This window comes from Euleptes europaea, chromosome 12, assembly GCF_029931775.1.
Source record: "Euleptes europaea isolate rEulEur1 chromosome 12, rEulEur1.hap1, whole genome shotgun sequence".
Classification (NCBI taxonomy): domain Eukaryota; kingdom Metazoa; phylum Chordata; class Lepidosauria; order Squamata; family Sphaerodactylidae; genus Euleptes; species Euleptes europaea.
Window position 1 is genome coordinate 37,151,014 of NC_079323.1, and position 21,458 is coordinate 37,172,471.

A 21,458-nucleotide genomic window follows, 5' to 3' on the forward strand; every position below is an offset into this window, starting at 1 on the left:
CTCAGTGTAGTTTAACAGGAAAAGATTTTAAGTGACTTTATACAGAGATCTAAATATCTTGTGATCTGAACATTCAGAAATGGTTTCATTGACCAGTTCCATACAACTATCTATATTAACACGGGGACCTTATATAGCAGTAAAGCTTGAAACAATATTCTTTGTGCAAATGGTGGTACAATTTACAACTGATTAAGGGATCACCATTAATTTTAATATACCATTAAAATGTATTCTGTCAAAGCAAATATTCATCTTTTTAGCTCTCCACTTTTCTATGTATTACCAAATAATTATTTGATATTGGCAAGAAAGATTAGTCAGTTTTAAAACTGGAATATCCATTCTTCTCTACCATACCAATCAACAGCTGTAAGAGGTATGAAGAAATAACTCTTTGTGACCCCCAAATAGGAGGAGGAAAGGGGACTGCTCTTTCTTTGAAATAAAAGATTTTAGAACATTCGTCATGAATTTGAAAGTCCTAGTTTAGTATGTCATGCATTTTACATTATAATGAATAGTTACCCGCATACTGTAAGCAAGGTGCACCACAGCTGGGTCAGGTATAATACTCCCAATTATCTAAGCATGGTTAGAGAACCATAAGTGAGAGACACACAGTTCATTCCTGAGCCCTGCAGCGGCCGGGTACGGTGTGGCTGAGGTGCCACCACAGTGCCTCCAAAGAGGTTTCCCAGCTGCTGCAAGGCAGAAAAGGCTTTTTAAATAATAAAAAATAGAAAATGGGGAAAATAGCCCCATTGAAAACAGTGATGCTGCACTAACAAAAAGCTGGCGCAGCACCTTTGTTTCTGAAGGGGGCGTTCCCAGACTGGAAGGGGTGAGGAAACTGACTGAAGTCAACTCTGCCCCGGGAAATGCCCCAGGAACGTCCCCCATGCCGGCGCTGCAGTTCTCTTCCAGGATTCAGGTCCCAGAGAGGCTGCGGCAACAGAGGAGCCCCGGGCAGCTCCGCGGTGCCCAGGCACCGACAGAAATGCCCCCCATTTCAGTGTAAGTGCCCCTTATTCCGTGATAAGTGGGCACTTATGCTGGTGCAGGGGTCACGCTGTCTCCACACCACTTTCAGCCTCCAACCTCAGGAATGGGCTGACAATCTAGCATGCATCCTGCCCGCTATGGCATGTTTTAATCATTATGTAATCCAGTGATATTCACTCACTGGCTCGGGAGCCACATATGGCTCTTTGATATAACCCCTGTGGTTCTTCTGATCACTGTTCCTCAATGCGGCACTTGCCACATGTTCCAGGAAAGAGAGAAAGGCCATTGCCTGGTAGGGCTTGTCAATGGCATGCGGGTCCCCACATTAAAACAGCCACCAGTGCATGGATTGGAGACTAGTAAGCGACAAGCCTCCCTGAGCTGTAGGCCTTGTGTCAGGGATGGAAGTAAAGGGCCTCTACTATGCAGCCTCTGCACTTTCATCCCAAAACATAAGTGGTTGTCAAGAGGAAAACAAGCAAGCCACAAAGAATAGAGAGGAACAGAGCAATCTGGCCACAGAGGGGTGTTGTTTTTACTCCCCCTTCTCCATGACCAGCTTGGACTCCCCCAGGAGCCTTGGCCATTTCATCCTCTTATCTGAGTTGCTGTGCCTCATGCTGAACTGAGAATGAGTACGCTGAGAGCGAAGCCCTTCTCATTTCAAACACACAAGGACTAGTTAAGGTTCTACAGTGGTGAGGAGAGATAACCTGACATGCTCAGAGGTTATCTGGTAATTTAAAAGGTTATAACTATTTAATATTAGCTATGGGTATGTCCTGGCCAAGATCCTAAAGGAGGAAGAAAGAAGGAGGGGGACCCACATTTAATTGTTTATTATGAAATTACAGACGAACTGTGTATTCCTACGTTTTTAGATTTATATGTAGCTGCTTTGCCCTGTTTGTTCTGTTATTGTAAATGCCAATAAAGGTTCTGTTTACCTGTTTACCAGCTATGGGTATGTTTTGTGGGATGGTGACCAGGACATAAAATAGTCATGTGGCTCTTTTGGTTGCTAGTAACTGCAAAACATGGTTCTCTACGAGCTGTGGAATAAGTACCACTGATGTAGCATTATGTCTATACCAGCCCTAACCATAGTTGTAACTAGGGTAGCCCTGTAATCAGTTTGAAATCAAGGCTTGAAGTGGGTTTGCAAACCCTAATTAGAAAGAAATCTGATTAGTATGAATGAAGCCCAAACACTTCACCACTGTTGAAGAAAGCTATGAAAGAAAGAAGGGTATTTATTTCAGGAAGGAGCACAGGAAGAAAGGTTGGGATTCTGGTAATGTAATATCTGCATAACCGCTGGTCCTTCTTCATAACCTGACAGATTTCAGAGACTACAACCCATAGAGTAAAGTCTCAATTTTTTGTGTCTTTTTTTTAACTTGCAAGGTTGTGTTGAAAGGGAACATTTCAGCTCTCTCTATCAGTCATTATGATAATTACTGAAGGCGTGGATCTATTTGCAGCATACTGAGGGCTGGATCTTATGCCTCCTAGCTACTGGTACAAGAAACCAGCTGAGGCTCTTCTGTCTCAAGAGGCAGCAAAGATGATTTCGACCACTTCCTGCTTCTCACTGCAGCTGCCTGTTTTGCATGTTTTTTAGTCCACTAAGATCCCTCAACCCTTGGTCATTACCATTTTGGCACTCAAAGGGGACAGCTGGGGAAAGAGAAAGATGTGAAACATCTGCCTCTCTCCAGTTTCTTCCGCTGGGACCACACAGGTTCCAACTTTTTTCAGCTTTTGCACAGGCCTTTCAAGGTATGAATGGTTATTAACAACTCTTAAACACCCCCAAGGACACATACCAAAGTAATTTATCATTCCCCACAATTACTCATGGTTAAAGCTAGTATGGGCAGCTAAATCATGACTTCTGAGCTCTCTGATGCTTCCTGCAAAGCAAGCATGGCTTCCTTTCAAGATGTAAACCACTGCAACCCTTAAATGGACTCAAGGAAACCTCCAAAATTAGACATTCCCCATTCCACACAATAAAATATATAGTTAAAATGAATGCATAACTAAATGTTGGCTACTAACCAGTGCGCTGCTTATAAACTTTCTGGAAAAAGAGCTGGGATCAATTGAATTGTTTGGAATGTGGGATACTAATTCCCCAAAAGCTTTCCTGTTAGATTTGCATTGCTATATAATTATTACCTCAGATATTAATCTGAGGTAATTTTCAAAATTATTTTTAACCGCGAATTAACTGGGCTATATTATAACACAACAGATGATTATACTGTAGGATTTTAAGGCTGAAGAGGATTAAAACATATAGCAACTGTTTTACTGTTTTATAGAGCAGAATATGGATAAATCTACTGCCATATCAGGGTTCAAAAATGCCACACATTAATAATATATGTGCATGAATTTGATTTTTCTGTTTTTTTAATTCTCCCATTATTGATCCATTGATACATTAAGTAAACCTGAAATCTTTATATAAGAAAGGAGATTAGAAAAGATGCAGTTGGAAAGACTTCTTATAGAGCTGAATATATAAGGAGGCAAGTCCTGATCAAGTCTTCTTGCCATGGTACCAGTGATTTTGCTTGCTACCAACCTGGTTCCAAACAGTCGTGAAAGGCTCAGTATCTCATTACCAATCCCCTGAGCCATCTACCCACCCCAAATGCATTAATTTTAGGCTTACCCTTGGAGGCTGATGATCTTTAAAGTTGGAACCTAAGATTACAAGAAAAGGACACACGTTTTTTTACTATATACCAAAATGGAATAAATAGCAAGCACACAATGTTAATGACTGCTGCTCAGTACTTGTTAATAAAATAAATTGTCATTGGTCATTTATGAATGGGTACTTGGACTCACGTTCGCCCCGTCTGACTCGGTTGTTCCTTGAAGTTCTGCACGAGTTCTCTGTCCATTCGAAATGACTTCGCTGCCAGCCCTCGCAATGTCTGGGTTTTCCCATTTATCTGTTAACCCGACCCTTCCCTCTCCCCTGAGCAAAGCCCGGCTGAAATTGCCATGCAGAAGGCAAAGTGCGGGCCACAGGAAGACTGCTTTCTCTCACAGCCAATCACAAAGCAGTGTGTAAAGAGGCAGGGATTCAAATATTTCCTGCTTCCTCGGAGCTCTTTCTGAGTAGAAGAAAGGCTTTTCAAAACGAGGCTCGGATTTCTCTCCCCCCTTTCTTTCAGATTGCTCCATTTTTTTTTTGTTTTTTTTTATGCGGCAGTTGGGTTTGGGGGGAATCTTCTCTCACAGTGAGCACTGAGAAGTAAGCCAATTACAACACAGCATTTAAAAGGACTGGACTTGATTTGAGTTTGGAGACTGCTGGTGCATAGATTCCCAACTGGAAAGTGTGGGTCCAGCCAGTAACGAACCTTAGGTAAAACTCCCATGCATAAATGACCATTAATAAAATGAAATTTCAAGATAATGACATATGAATTTTTTTCTTCATAGAGGCCTTCAACTGTGAATATGGAATAGCTTCCCACATTCCCAGTTAAATGGGTCTCAGGGTTAGGTGCTGGGATCAACCCCTGCCTGGGAAGAGCTGTGTTATATGCTGTGAAGCTACTTCCAATTTATGGCAACCCTATGAATTAAGGATCTCCAAAATATCCTATCGTTAACAGCCTTGTTTCAGGTCTTGCAAAGTGAAGGCCGTGGCTTCGTTTATTGAGGCAGTCCATCTCATGTTGGATCTTCAACCAATTTTTGTAGCAATTTCTCTCACTGTCTAATTTTTGTACAATATTTCTGATGTTCTGTGCATCAAGTTTTACAAATCTTAATGTTCTGCCACACTGATCAACCCATAATCTATATTATTTATTATTAATTTATTTTCAGCGATTGTACCCTGTGCACTCAGTCAATCATGGATCAACAAGAAAGATAACTCATAAGTTGAAAATAAGTTCAAAATGAAACACTTCTAGCTAATTACAATATATTTACATATTTGTTCTCTTTCTTTTTTTATTTGTTTCTCTGTTTATTCTTCTTTTAACCAATTAACAGCACAAAAGCCAAGCCTCTTCTCTATTGGTACAGTAGCAAGTTTGTCAAGGATCTATTTCAGTGTGTTTTAAAATGATTTTTACATCTCTTAAGAGATGGTGGGTAAGAAACAACTCTTTAAAAAATAAAAATGTGTTTTCAAAAATTCTCAGTATGCATCTTAAAAATCTTTGGTACTTGTAAAGGAATACATTACATTTAACTTTTACTAGAGAGCCCTGACCTGGATGGCCCAGGCCAGCCTGATCTCATCAGATCTCAGAAGCCAAGCAGGGTCAGCCCTGGTTAGTATTTGGATGGGAGACCACCAAGGAATACCAGGGTTGCTGTGCAGAGGAAGGCACTGGCAAACCACCTCTGTTAGTCTCTTGCCATGAAAACCCAAAAAAAGGGGTCGCCAGAAGTCGGCTGCGACTTGACGGCACTTTACACACAGAGAGAGCTAGCACAATGGTAACCTGTAGTAAGGACCTCCTACCCTGCATCTACACCACCCATTAAGTTGCTATACATGACTTCACAGGACTTGTGCAATAGAGGGGTCTATGGAGGAATGTTATCTACACAAAATAGTTTGGGAACTTAGAAACAATTTTCTGGATGCAACTTCACTTCCCTTGCACCAGCTTCTCATGGGTGGGAAAGCTGCTCTACGTCCTCCATGTCCTGACTAGTTTGTTTGGGTGCTCTCAGACAGACCTGACTGTTTTTCTCTGAATGGCAGCCTTCTGTCCCATTGCAGGGGTGTGGGCGGGGAACCAAAACGTTTTGTAATACAATTACCAGTTCAGCTAAAACTAATCTCTGAAGCCTATGAAGAGACAATAACTATACAACCAAACTATTATCTTGATTCTGCTGTTGTCTTGCGGAGGCCACTTTCAATAAAACTGCTTTTTTTCATTTGCATTCTTATGCAAATCTCATCAAGGGGAAAAAAAGGAACCCTACATGAGAAATATCAACAAACCATTTAGATAATTTGCATGTAAAATTCAAATCAAATATTTCTCAAGAGATTTACTAGTTGGAGTCGACAGAATGTTTCGTTCCTATATAAGTCAATAACGTGTACTGGACTTTGTGAAAATAACTTTAAACAGGAAGGACTTACCAATAATAATCACATAAGCTAAGGCAATTACTGCTACAAGATCAATAATTGCTAAGCCTGAAACAATGACAGGAGCCTGTAGTGGGGGGCATGCTGTTGAAAAACAAACACAGTACTTAGGTTAGCATTTGTGGTTCTAAAATTCCTTTGTTTAAAACACAGCTAATGAAAAATCAGAGATATAATTCTTTAACAGAAAAATCTTTTACACTGTGATGAGTTTTTTAGAGGTATGGCTAGCTAACTGGGGGTTTTTTTATTTGTATTTTACCCGATTAGCACTGGATGATGCATCTTGAAGCTACACTTATGCATCTCTACCGTACAATGAGACAGTTTCAACTTGAGATCTTAAACAGAAGAAGTTAGAGTAGGTAAATATTTAAAAGAGTCCAGCAACATTAAATATATACAAAGGAGCAACCGCTGCTCTTTGAATCACTGCATATCTGCTTATTATTCCAACCCTGCTACGATCAAATACAGACTGACTTGGACAAGTAATCCCTCTTAAACTAAACTAGTTCCTTGTGTTTATCTATGCGGTTGCTTAATTGTTACAAAAATGGTTTCCTGAGCTACCAACACGGACAAGTGGGATTGTGTGTGTGAACTAGTGCTGTTGTTTAGGCTATGACAGTGTTACAACTATGAACGATAAGCCATCCACTGATGCCTTTGTCCAGAATTAATTACAAGAATGAGCAGAAAGAAAAATTACATCTGGGATGCCACTGTGATGCGGGGGAGGGGGGCTGCATATACCAGACTTTCGATACATCCAACATATTTTGCAAATATTTCACCATATACAAGGGATGGCATTTGCAACAGTCTGTGTTGAGCATCTAAGGGATTCATCCTATAGAACAGTGAACACTGGGGAATGAGAAGCAGAACACCCCCTATTTCACTGGGGTGGAGAAAAGACAGTGCATGTGGAGGCCCTTAAGCTTCAAGAGAGTTTGTGTTCTGAAAGCCCTTTTCTTGTGAGGACTACAAAGTCCTCCTCAACCACAGATAAAGTTTTTATACATGAAGTTTTATACTGTATATGATAATATATAATATAAGGGCTGTCCTCTGTAGACTCTGTGGGGAGACAATATCTGCATCACCTATATTGGTGTGATACAATAAAAAAGACCAGGATATGCTTCCATATTAAAGATAGCAGACACCTACATATTGAGTGAAGTAGTTTATAATACAAAACACTTATGAAACAAAACAGAACCCTTTCCAAATGAATCATCTATGTTCCCGCTACAGAAAAGTCCCAAGTCTTGGGGCGAAAACGTATGGTCGCTTTAGCCTCCTTCATTCCGTTTCAGCCAGGATTCAGCCAGGATCGAACACATGCATTTCGCCGAACGTGCGTTCGATCCTGGCTGAAACAGGGAATAAAGGAGGCTAAAGCGACCATGCGTTTTCGCCCTTGCTGTAACACGCACGTGTATTCCCCATTAGTATTTCTGGTCAAGTGCATAAGAATGGCCTCGTGCTAATTACTGGAAAAACATGCAGGAAAAAACATCTTTAGAAGCTATGGAGCCAAAATCAGCTGAGCAAAGAGGTTTGTAAACACATGTTCATATGTTTCAATAATTAAGTTGCGAAGAAGAAGAAGAAGAAGAAGAAGAAGAAGAAGAAGAAGAAGAAGAAGAAGAAGAAGAAGAGGAGGAGGAGGAGGAGGAGGAGGAGTTGGAGTTGGTTTTTATATGCTGACTTTCTCTACCTTTTAAGGAGAATCAAACCAGCTTACAAACTGAGGTAGGTGGGGCTGAGAAAGTTCAGAGAGAACTGTGACTAAACCAAGGTCACCCAGCTGGCTTTTATGTGGAGGAGTGGGGAATCAAACCCGGTTCTCCAGATTAGAGTCCACCACTTTTAACCTCTACACCACACTGGCTCACCACACTTAAGACAGAACTTGTAACACAAAATGCCTACAATAATCTGCAACTTAATATAATTAGATAATACTATTACTAGAGATAGAAGTTCTTGATAAAAGCATAAAACAGAAGCTCTGCTTTCATCTATGAGAGAAGACAGTTGAAGTTATTCAAAACAACACAGATTGTCTGGGTTTTTTGTTTCTGTTTTAGAATGAGATAGGAAGACAAGGAGAAATGGTCAGAATCTGGATTCCAAAGAATTGCCCGCATACTTAAGATGCCACCTAAACAAAAGACAGTAAATTTCTGTCGAAAATTGTCATCTACTATGGATAGGCCTGTGATCAAAAAGAGACATCATAAAACAATAAAAATAAACTTCAACATTTTGGCAATGTATTTTATGCAACTAAAACTTATACAAACTTAATTTAAGCAATTTTATTGGAAATGCAACCTTATCTGAGACCCAATCACAGTCACTCCGTTTTTCCTTTGTTTTCCTTTTATCAAAGCCACAGAAGACTACCAACTTGTCCTAGCTATATCTAGTATTAAGCAGGCCTAACAGAGTATGCATAGCAAATAGGTCAGTGCTTGTAGCCTGTTTCATCTGCCACACACTGGATGTAGTTATGGCATAAGCCAGTAATTGTGTCACTGCACTGAACGCTGATTTATAAAATTTGACTCTAGTTTCTACACGGCTTTCCTTATGTGATACATTTTATTCTTTTTTAAAATAAAAAACCTTTAACATAATTTTTTTTTGCTTTTACAGCTACAGATGTATCTTTTTCTAGACAGAAAAACTACCTATGAACTTTGCAATATGTAATACCCAAAAAAATCACCAAAAGAGCAAAGTGAATATAAACGTAGAGTATGCCATCATTATTTCAGGTTAGCCAACCTTAAACAATGACTTTTAAAAAACTGTCCAGGTGTTTCTCTGAGTGTTTTTTTTTTCCAACAGTAAAGATTTCCTAGTTTTTATCTCCTGTTTCAAGCTTTTTGTTAAACTAATGTTTTTTTTCCATTTATCACATAACCCTTCTTTTTGAAGGTAACACTATTAGAGTAAAGCATGCATCTAAATGTATAAATTAAGTGAAGATTTATCTTCTACTAAGACATCAGAGACTGTATCCCTGCATGCATGGCGTGTACGCACACGCACTATGCTTGTGGGCACAAATTAAAATAATGACAGAAAAGGTCAGTAGTGGCTTTGGGTGATGCTCCAGGATACACAGTGTTACCAAAGTTAATAATTTAAAGCAACCTTTTTAAGGTTCTGCTTCCAAAATGCAGCAATGCATGGAACGGCCATGCTAATGAAAATGTATCAACACCTTCAGGCCACTGTTTGTTCACAAGATAAAATAGTCATAACAGAATGCTCAGAGATTCCCTTCTATGAAACCCTCTGTGGATTTCACAAAATCCCTGGGGAGTTGACAGTGTAGAAAAGCTATTTCGTAGGATACTCCTCAGTGTGCATGCAAACAGGGTCCTCTTGAAGAATAAACAAGTTTTTTTAAAAAAACACAGCAAAAACATGAAGAGATATTAATACCATAAAGTAAACACACGGCTTACCTGATACAGACATAGCAAATCCAGTCACAGCAATTACATATCCAAGTGCTTTCAAAACTATCAATACAACTGCAAAGCTTGGTGGTTTCTCAAAAACTAGGGGGGAAAAATAAACATTCTATGCTTGAAAACCAGAATATCAAAATCCAATAGAAGCCTTTAAATGATAATAAATAATGATATTTTCAAATGTAATGTAAATCCATGGAAATGCAACACCAGTACTTCCTAAATTGGATAATACACATAGACAAAAAAAAACAGAACTGACCAAAAAAAAAAAAACCTTTTAGTGCTAGGCTTCCTAATATAACACAGCACCACTAGAGATAAACTTTATTAAATATGGCAATGATACATCAACAAATAATCACATCTCATGAACCAATCAAATTTCAGCCATTTGCAGCCTGTCTGCTTAAATCAGAATTAAGGAGGCTTGGACCCACAGACAAAGCCGTCCTGGGTTAGATATCAAACAGTCTGCCTAATTCAGTTTCCTGTCTCAGTGGAAAGTAACAGCAAAGGTACACTTCAGAGAGCGGCAGAGATGAAAACAAAATCTCTCTGTATGGAGCGCACAGTACAATGGCCCAACCCTGAGGCAAGCTGCACCTCTGAAAAGTTACACTTTCACTGTTTCTACCTGCAGCCCAAAGAGGTTTCCTGGGACAGCGCTGAGGACCAGAACTGAACCCAGTTACCACATTACTACGAATCCCTCCCTTCTCCCCACAAATCACATCAAATCATTAAAGTTCAAGGTGCAGAAAGTTGACAGAATCTTACCTGAGTCCAACAGAATGTAGAGAAGGGGTACTAAAAGGACAGCAGGGAGTACAATGAAGCCCAGCCCAACTTGATTTGACATTTCAAATCCATCTGTAAGAAATTTGTTAAAATACAAAGACCGCTGCCTTGAAGCATAAGCAAAACAAAGGATATTTGTACATCTTTATGTAAAGAACAGTTCAGATTTTTTGCAAGCTTTCTGGTCACCCAAGCAAGATCTTACATAAGGGTATTACCCTGCCCTACTGCCCTGTAATCCAGAAGCCATTGCATAGAGAAATAAATTGAATCCTGAATGAATATGTAGTTCAGTCAATAGATATAGATTGTATTCTTATGGTCCACACTATTCGGTGCTAGTTCTGAGCAGGGAAACATTAACACTGGAAATACTCCAGGAGAGGCAAAACAGTTGACTGGAGTGGATCCATCATAACAACATTACTTAAGAGTACAATACTATAAAAGAAGAAATTATAAAGCCAACCTATTTATATGCAGCCTAGGGGAGAAATTACCACAAAATAAAGACAACTCTGTTTTATTAAACATTTATGCAAGAATGATTGCTAAATAGAACACTAGCCGAATCCAAATCACTAGAAGAAAAACAGAGCATATGAAGATTTCTAAAATAACTAGCAGGGCCGTTCTAAGGAGGTCTGCTCAGAATCCTACTCAGATCTATGCAATGGGGCCTTACTCCCAGGAAAGTGTTGTTAGGATTGCACTGTAAATGGTGGGTGCGCCCTAGTCACTTTGCTACTTTTTCCAGAACAACTTAAACTGAATGCTGGATTTGTATTCCAGATGCCCCCATCCTATTGCAGGCCACCTGGACAGGTACCATGCTATTTTTCACGGGGTTTATTTATGTCTTTTGTTAATGTTTTAACGATAACACTTGCAAAGCAAAGAAATAAAGCAAGAATTAACCTTTAGCTGTGAGAGAACACAAAACCAGTTGCTTCCTGTATATAATATTAAACTATGTCTATCTTTGTATAGTGCCTAGTGCGGGGGTCCCCAACCTTTTTTAGCTTGTGAGTACCTTTGGAACTCAGACACAGTGCGGTGGGCACAATAACAAAATGGCTGCCTTAGGAGGTGGAGCCAACCACAAAAATGTCAGGGAGCAAGGTTATGCTTAATTCTAAAGGTAACTCCAACATTTCAGGCAGAAACTAGGCTTAACAGGAGTCCTTAAATTGACATATTGTGGAAAAAAATACTTTCTTGCTTACACACAGCTTACCTTCAGTCACACAGTGAAGGTCCTTGTGCTGTTCTGGCAGCTGCTGCCACAGAATTATTATTTTTTAATTAAAGCAGTCAGATCTCCAATGACCAAGCAGAAGTCCTGCTGGGCAAAAGCTCCACTAGGTCCCATCCACTTTCTAAAAACACTTGGGTGGGCTCTAGGAAAGGTATTGGTAGGCATCATGGCACCCACGGCCACCGCACTGGGGATCCCTGGCCTAGTTATTGATAGGCATAAGCATTTGGGAATAAAGATGACAATGGCATGGTAAAACACATTATACTTAAATTTGCTTCTCACCATGCAATCCTCAGCAGAGATACAGCCTGCTAAGACCACTGAAGTCAACAGGTTTTGGATTGTACTGTCAGTGACCCTTCATAACACTATCTAAACCTACATGCATTTGACTGATTAATTCTAGTTATTAGTTTTCCAGTACTTTTCACACTGTGGGCAATATATGTCAAGTGGAGGGTTGTTCTTGGTGTCTCTATACTCCAATGTTGATATTATCTTTGCCAGTAGTAAGGATGGCAAATACAGCTGTTCCCTTGTGATTCCCGACACCAGGCACAAATTCATTAAATTATGTCCAGGTGGTTTAAAAAAAAAAAAGATTGCCAAAGAGGAATCATACTATTTTTTTTAAAAAAAAGTAGATTAAACAATTAAAAATGAACAATTTGTACCCACTGTTCACAGCTCAGAGCTCTTCAAGACTGCTAAGTCTGAGAACTGAGCAAAAGAGCTGCGTGATCATAAATGGGGCTTGGGAATCAGCTGCCAGTGTAGTTATTTACAAAATTTATACGCCACCTCTCCAGGAACCTGCTTGATGTGGCTTACAAAGCAAAGCAAAACAATAAAATAACAAAAAAAGGGCAGCGTAAACGTTATCAGTAATAAACAAGCCATCAAAAGCAAGCCAGAGCACAGAAAGCATAAAAAAACAGGCTAAATATGGTAAATATCATGCAATAATCTTCAGGCTAGAAGCCCACCACAAAAAACAGCCCAAAGAACTGAACCCAACCTTATTTCATAAAAATAAATGTTTTGACTAGTGCTGAAAGAAGAGCAAGGTAGGTGCCAGGCAAGCTTCCAGGGGAAGAGCATTCCGAAAGTGAAGTGTTGCCGCTGACAAAACTCTTATCTCTGGTCACAGCCTACCTCACTTATGCAGGCGGGGCTTGGGAAGAGGATCTGAACGGACAGGTTGGAAAGTACAGAACGAGGCAGTCTTTCAAGTATCCTGGCCCCAAGCCATGTAAGACCTCAAAGGCAAGAACCAGCCCTTCAAACTGTCCTCTGGTTTCAGCACCTGGGTAACAGAATTCCTGTATGTTGCCCCTGACAATAGCCTTGCCACCACAGTTTGGACCCACAGAAGTTTCTGGACAGTTTTCAAAGGCAGCCCCAGATATAGAACATTACAGTAATCTAAGTAGGGTGTGATCAGGGCATGGATCATTGTGATCAGATCATGCTCTTCAAGGGACAGCCACAGCTGATAAAAAAGCATTATGTGCCATGGAGGAGACCTGAGGTTCTAGCCATAGGAGTACCTCCAACCTGTGAATCTTCTCCTTTAGAGGGAATGCCATACCCCTCCAGAACAGTTGGACTATTCAATCCTCAAGTGGCCTTAACCAACAGCACCTCGGTGTTGTTTGGACAAAATTTCAGTTTACTGGATCTCATTCATCCAATTAGTACTGTAGGCCCCTGTTCAAGACTTCCACTCAATTTGCTGTTAAGTAGAAAGAGATGGATGCTTCCCGCTGGCAAATCACTTCAAAAGCCCTAACAATTTCTCCCTCTGGTTTCAAGCTGGTATTAACCATCATGGGAAGCAAGATGGAACCTCCAGGATAAATATCATGGGGAAAAGCATCAATTCCCCAGCACTGTCTTCTGAAATCAGCCAGTCAACTGATTCAGTCAGAATCACTGAAGCACTGTGCCCGCACTCTCACAATCCAGCCAACTTCTCCAAAATGACACTATGGTCGATGGCTCCGAGATCAGATATGTCCAGGACAATTAACAAGGATGTAATACTACTGTCAATTTCCCAGCAAAGATCATGGCAGGATGACTAAGGCTATCTCTGTCCCAAACCCAGGCCTGAATCTGTTTTGAAATGGGTCTAGATATTCCTTCTCCTCCAACACCACCTCCAGCTGGTTAGATATCACTTGCTCAAACATCCTGTCTGAGAATGGAACGTTGGTGGTAGTTATTTAGGATATTTGGGTCTAGGGATATCTTCTTCATGAACAGTTTAAATAATGCTTCTTTACAGAGTTTCACCACAGGTGAAATTGGAAACAGTCTTCAGGCTTGCAAATTTCCCTTCCTTTCCCATGCCTCACTTCCCACATTCACTTGAATACAAGACCTTTCCCCTCAGACTGCAATACGGAACCTTCTTCCTTTATTATAAAACAATACATCAACTATAGGCTATAGACTAAAATATTTTATTTCAGGAACTGCCACTTATGTCAAGCCATATCAGTTTTTGACACTTACCTGGTATTAAAAGAACACAGCCAATCACGACAGCAACTGTAACTACTAGTCCTGCAATAATTAAGCTGATCTTCTTTAGCAATGAGATGTCATATTTTGTTGCTTAGAGAAAAATGAAAGAAATGAAAAACAATTAAAAATCGTAAAATTAAAAATAAATTTATAGATTTTAAGCTATTCATGTTGGAAGAAAAAGCTTAAAGCAATGTTGAACATTTGTTGAACTCTGATTTGAACTCTGATGTTGAACTCAGATTAGTTGTGACATCCAAATTCAGGCACCTTAACAAATTTGGGCTTTGTCTACTCCCGGTTCAGAATCTCAATTACAGCAAAAGGCAGAAACCCCAAGAGATTAATGTGGATTTTAAATTTGGACATCACAATAAACTGGACTGAGCCCAAACACTTACTAACCAGGAAATCTTCAATTGCAGCTTCCTGTATGTGGGAGGGTGGACGGGAATGTTCAAGATTAAAGATTTGAGGCTCATTCACCTCACAAATGCTTTTGTGCATTTTGTCTGACAGAGCCTAAGATCGCAATCCTGAAAGGGGGAGGGGTTGATCCGCAGTCTTAATTTTTAAAAAAATAATAATAATGAAAAAAGGTGGGAAATGCCCAATTAAAAAAAGGCGGTGCAGCCACCTGGGGCGTTCCTGGGGCAAAAGGGCTCTGGAAGCTGCCTAACTGCAGCTCCACCCCCGGGAATGCCCCCCTCCCCCAAGGCATTGCTGTGCTGGCCGGCATGTTTGTCCCTGCGCCGACATAGGTGCCACCTTATTCCGTTATGCTGACTCCAAAGGAACTTCACCCCCCACTTCAGGAAAGGGCTGCCCATGTCTGACATGTTAGCTCGAGGCCTCTTTGGACTCACTACATTCCAGCAATTTTTTGTGTTGCAGTCAGCTATGTAACGCTGACTTTGACCAGCAAAAAAATAAAAAAATAAAATAAAAATCTAAGGATTCCCTTTCATGCACTTTTATGTCAGGCACTTATTTCAGGCACTTTTATGATTCTATTTCAAACTGTAAGTACTCTACATAGAGTTCAATTCACCTTCCATCGAATTAGTGTACGAGAAACATCAAACCCTAATATTTTGCGTTCCACTTCAACTTAACATGATAGCATCACTGCAGAAGTGGTTCATTTCAAAGGCCGGTAGTTCATAGGTTTACATAGCAGTTTGGGAGTCCTCCAAAGAAAGGAAGTTAGAAAAATTGTAAGCTCACTATCACCAGCTGTGTTCTGTTCTGCCTTAGGCACTTCTAACAAACTGTCAGGTACATTTTTATTCTAAAATTTTCATTGTGGCTGAAGCACAAGTTAGAAAAGACACAGTGTGATCTTTGGTATGAAAGAGAAAGAAGTTTTGCATGTACAATTCTAAAGAGCAGCATTTAAAAGCTTAAACAGACAACAGTAATTTCTTCTGTTTTCTAATATGCCAATACAGTTGCTTTTGGTTTACTTCTGCAGCACAGCAATACTTTGGAAATGCTCAGGATGAGGTTCTGTCACCGTACTGAATGCTTATGGAACCAGCATGCCATGAAATAACGCTCAGAAACACAGTGTTAGCATCCCCATGAAACATTACATCACACAGATGTAAGTATACTGCAGCACAATAGGAATGTTTTTAGCTTAATAATATATACTGGGTATAAAGTGATGTCTAAAGTGATTAGTGGGCTTTGAAGATCCATGTCTTGCATTACAAATTCCCTCAAAGTTCACATTGACTAGTACAAAGGCACTGGTCCATAAGTGACATTTTAAATTACACAGTATTATAAATAATGCTTGGAGTTCTCAAGTGTTCACACTAGAGTGCCAGGGCAAGTTGCATTTTTAAGAACAAATTGGGCAAATAAATCTTGCCTATTAAACTTTGTAAATAGAAGACTCAGCTCATTCATACGCTGATGAATGCCACAAAACGGAGACAAATGTGATTCAGTACTGAATGAGAATCCTATTACTACCATCTACTCCCACACGAGTGCTCCACATCTGGATCTAAGGACTGGCTATGAGGCTGCAGCCCCCACCCTCTCAGCTATTTTACTGGTAAACACCTGGAAATGATACCAAAAAGATGCTTGCCATTTAAGTGGCTGCAATATGTCTTTTCTCCGTCTTCTAGAACTCACATATTAGTCTTAGCAGAAGCTCTGAACCTCTAAAAAGTGTAATTCTTCCTACCACAGCAGGTCCGATGGGGAAGATACACACGGCATTTCCGCCATGTATTTATTAAAGACAAAGAGCTTCTTCTGGAATGTCATGTGAAAATTAGGAGAGGAAGACTCAATGAAATGTCCTGGTATGAGGGAAAGAATCAGGGGGAGCGGGGAGAAGATGCTTCCTTGGAACTTTAATTAAAAAGAAAATGGAAAAAAAAGAAAAGAATGGATCGCTGCTTTTCTTTAATACTCTTCAATCCAAATTGCATCCGTGGTGCCAAGCCTCTACAGTCATTGTAATGTTATCATTTTGTTGATGTGTTCTAGTTTAAGTAATTTATGTGCAGCTTCTCCATTGCACATGAAGCACTCAGGATAGCTAACAATAGCACATAATTAAAACTATTAACATGAAACCCTCAGGCAAACAACAACTGCATTTTAAAGGCCTCCCAGAATAAAAATAGGTTCACCTTATGCCAGAAAACCTGTAAAGATGATGCCAATCATACTTCTTGGGAGAGGGAGTGCCAGCTAGAAAAAGCTTTCCCCCAAGTCCCAGCTGTTCACACTCAAATCTCTCTTCTCCTTACCTGAACATAGCTGTACAAAACAGTGGTGGAAAGTCAAGTTGCAGCCGATCTATGGCAACTCTATAGAGTTTTCATGGTAAGAGGTGAAAAACAGTGTTGCTCTTACCTGTAACTGTTGTTCGTTGAATGGTCTTCTGTGCAGGCACACATGGGACTGCACAGAAGCCATGAAAACGAACAGAGGTGGTCTGACATTGCCTGCCTCTAGCAGCCCTGAACTTACTTGGTGGTCTCCCATCCAAGTACTAACTAGGGCCGACCCTTCTTAGCTTCTGAGATCTGATGAGATAAGGCTAGCCTGGACGATCCAGGTCGGGGCTCTGTACAAAATACTCCTTTAAAATTTTCTAGGGGGAAAAAAGTAGATTTGTTGCCTTTGGGACCTATTGGGACCAATGAAACGTTTCACTGCTAACAATGATGTTTTCATCAGGAAACAAACAACGATGCAGAATTTCCTTTACTCCTTTGTTACGTGCGTGCAAAATATTTTATTTTAACAAAATTCCAACTTTTGTAAAGAAACTTAAGACTTACCAACAACACCTAACTGGGTCCAATAAAAAATAGCAGCCAGTACCATGGTGAGAATTATGAGAACATTCTCCACTGGTTCAAACCAGGGATCTAAAATCAAAACAAATATAACAACAATTACAAAACCTTACTTCTCAGTAGAAATACAACATATAAAATTAAATTTGTTGTCTAATGGTGGCTTCATTAATGACTACAAACTTCTAGCACAAAAATCCTCAGGATGCATTCATCATTTAAACTCCTAAGCAATACTTTAGCGATCCCAGCTAAAAGTAAATCGCCAGCAGTCCAAATTCTGGTTGCTTTGCGTTATCGCTGCAGGTTGACACAGGGATTGCATATGTTTGTCCCATTCAAAGATGCCTTTCTATCCGTGCTATGTTACATTACAAGGATCTGTCTCACACTCTCAAGGGTACAGGACAAATGGAACATCACAAGATAACCTGCGGAGGATGGGAAATCCCACTGGTCCTCTCTTCCTTCTGCTGCTTCTTTCTGCCACCACTGTCTTTCTCTCTATTGCTCCCCTACTGTCATTTCCTCCTGCTTCTTGTCTGCCCACCTGCCTACACCACCCTGGTAGTACCTCGACAAGTGTTGTTTCTAGCTCTTCTGTTCTCCCAGCCACCTCCTCCCTTCTCCATTGCCTAGTTCACTGGTTCACCTGCCTGTGCCTCTGCCAACTCTACCAACTTTCGTTGCTGCTACCTCTACAGTTGCCACTTGGCTAGGTCTCCTCTTCCCTTCTTTGCTACCTCAGTCACCTCATTTCCCCCGTAGTTCTTCTTTCTAGTTCCTCCTTCCCGCCCCGTCAGCCCCCATATCCTCTCCCTTTCCCAGCCTCCTTTTGTCCTTCCTTTAATCTACTCCCACCATGTTCACCTTTATTATTTATGTACATTTATACCCTACCTTTCTCTTCTAAGGGGACCCAAAGCAGCTTGCATAATTCTCCTTTTCTATTTTACCCTCACATGCTCTTGAAGCACACAGTCCAACAGTAAAATACATGAAAAAATGAAGAACCATAAGGATTTCACTTTAAATTTAATTGACGGGTTTTTTATTCCCCCCCTCCCTTCTTCCAAAAAACTCATGACAAAGTACATGGCCCCCTCCTCAGGTCCGGTACATCAGGATGAAGAGAGTAACTGGTTCAAGGCCATTCAGTGAGCTTCAAGGCGCACCAGAGTTTTGAAACTGGGTCTCTCCAGCCAGAGTCTACCCACTGTACAACACAAGGAAGAAAAACACCCATGCCTACTTTAAAAGTCAGAATGAAATTAATATGGAGCTTTCAAATTACTAGAGCAGAGAAGCATGGGGAGGAGGCAATGTGAAACATCTCTGAAATTCTGCAAAAGCTGGTTGAGAGATATGAAAAGACGAAAGAACTTCAGGAATGGCAAAGCACCCAAACTGTGTGTAAAACAATAGAGACAAGCGTTCAGTGTTTCGGGATCGGGACCAAACACAGTGACTCTGAGGAGGCAGAGCACAACCTTGGCTTTGAGGACCTTTCTCCACAGGGCCCTTTTACATTCTCCCATCACAACTTCATACAGTAAAATGTTTATAACACTACAAACTAGAAGCACAGGTGAGTCTGGACTAGTCCAAAGATAAATGGTATTCCTAGGGAACTAGTGAAAAGTGACTAGTGACTGAATAATATGCACTTGATAAGGACGTTAGTGTATATTTAAGCTCAAGACTTACTAAGGAGGGGTCTCTAAAATGAAGGAACCTCTGAAAAATGAACTGGGGCCACTGTCACTACCCCTTTGAAAATATTGGCTCTCCTGGGACCTAAGTGGCTTCAATAAAGTTCCTGCCTTGCTTCACTCCCCCACTACATGTCACGTACACATACCTTTATTGGCATAATTACAATGCTTTCGACAAAAATCCGAACAGAATACAGATAAAACACCCTGCACATTGGGAAGATACAGTAATATTTCATATGGATTATGATATTACAAAATATACTAATTAAAAGCAGTTTTGATCTTAAGCACTTCTGTGAGAAATTGAGCCACCATCTCAGTTATTTCAGGAGTCGAATCATTCAAGAGGAATTGACATTTCAGTTCATTGTTCAGAGATCTTTGGGTAGCTAGTAGAGTAGATCACTACATGTCTTGTCATTTCCCTTCCTTGATTCTTCGAACAGGTTCCTTTTTCTATAAGTGGGCTTTGTCTATGCAATGAACAGCTCACACTTACCGCATTCCCCTCCCCCCAATTCCCTAGTCTTGTGGCCTCTTCCTACAGCTTGGCACCATCTTGCTCTTTTACCTACTTCATTATTCCCCAACATGACTTCTCAAACTGTCTCTGCATAAGTTTCTCTTAACCAGAGTGAGCAGGTTCCTGTACTTGGGAAGACCCAGTCAGGCAGAGCTGTCTCCCTTGCTTCTTGATAATGTAAGGCCCTGATGCTAATGGAAACACTGGATCTTTCAAAAGCATGACAACAGAGCCTAAAGGTAATATGCAAAAGATTCTTATTTTGCAATAGCAAAGTTTTTGGCAATAGTGATTAAAACATTCATATTTACAAGGTATTATTTCACAACTCAGTACTTTACCTTGCACAAAGACTTTCTTGCTGACTCCAATGAATGTGAAAATATTTTTACCTTTTCTGTACATCTGACCGATACACTCTTCTTGAGCTTCGAAGTCAGTGACTATTTCCATAAAGCAGGAATTCTTCTATAGACAGGGGCACCAGAAAATGAAGGCTTAACACTGGATTATGTTAACTGTATCCAGGTAGTTTTAGCTGGCCATTGCAGAAAAAGTTAACCTTGACTAAAAAAGGTAAAGGTCCCCTGTGCAAGCACCGGGACATTCCTGACCCATGGGGTGATGTCACATCCCAACGTTTCCTAGGCAGACTTTGTTTATGGGGTAGTTTGCCAGTGCCTTCCCCAGTCATCTTTCCTTTACCCCCAGCAAGCTGGGTACTCATTTCACCGACCTCGGAAGGATGGAAGGCTGAGTCAACCTTGAGCCGGCTACCTGAAACCAACTTCCGTCGGGATCGAACTCAGAGCTTGGACTGCAGTACTGCAGCTTACCACTCTGCGCCACTCCTTAACCTTGACTAGCAAGACTTAAATTTGCAGTGATTACATCAGTAGCAGAGGTAGGTCTGGCAAGGATGCCTTTACCTAAATCAAGAGCAAGACAAATGGCACACGTCTTTATGAGTTTGTTTATGTGTCCAACATATTTGTGGGCTTTGAATGTAGCAGACTCTGTTGTTGTACCAAGTACATGTCAAGATAGAAATGAAATTATCATGTTCTTCTACATAGATAATGAGGTGTTGGCAGGAGAAAAAAAAGAGTATAGCAACACATAGGGGGTTACCACACTTTGTATTCCCAGCGATGTATTAAGAGTTTGAAAATGTTGTAAAAAACATCGCTTTAAAAGGGTTTTTGGATGCCACGGCTTATAAATGGTTGGAAGACGTCTTCACAGCTAAAGGGGCCAAACAAAGTGCGAACAGTATTTTTTATAATGTTTTCAAACTCTTAATACATTGGTGGGAATACATAGACAGTGCGAACAGTATTTTTTATAACATTTTCAAACTCTTAATACATCGCTGGGAATACTAGTGTGGTAACCCTGATTGTTACCATGGATGTTACACAGGTTTAATATAGAAAATGGCTATGTGTCACTTTCAAAAGCTAGAGTAGCTCTAAAATAGGGTGTGTCAATAATGTGTGCAGACCCCTAGCACTATGTTCAGGAATGTGTAAATGTTCTGAACCCATATGATACATGTGCCGCATGTGGCACTAGAAACATAATTCACCATCCTGGGAATAGCACCTGTTTAAAAAATTAAACCT

At 40.4% G+C, this 21,458-nt stretch overlaps 2 protein-coding genes across 2 annotated transcripts in view; both read right to left on the bottom strand.

Annotated features, from left to right (window-relative positions):
• MYH15 (myosin heavy chain 15) overlaps positions 1-21,458 on the bottom strand; it is a 307,159-nt gene that overhangs the window by 39,223 nt on the left and 246,478 nt on the right. The window lies entirely within an intron of this gene.
• Positions 1-21,458, bottom strand: part of CD47 (CD47 molecule) — a 52,728-nt gene that overhangs the window by 5,169 nt on the left and 26,101 nt on the right. The window contains exons 3-8 of the mRNA XM_056858549.1: positions 17,575-17,664; positions 14,249-14,350; positions 10,447-10,539; positions 9,658-9,753; positions 6,155-6,247; positions 3,695-3,726 (exon numbers count right to left, since the gene is read on the bottom strand). Coding sequence (XP_056714527.1) covers positions 3,695-3,726; positions 6,155-6,247; positions 9,658-9,753; positions 10,447-10,539; positions 14,249-14,350; positions 17,575-17,664 — 506 coding nt within the window. The remainder of the gene's footprint in view (positions 1-3,694; positions 3,727-6,154; positions 6,248-9,657; positions 9,754-10,446; positions 10,540-14,248; positions 14,351-17,574; positions 17,665-21,458) is intronic.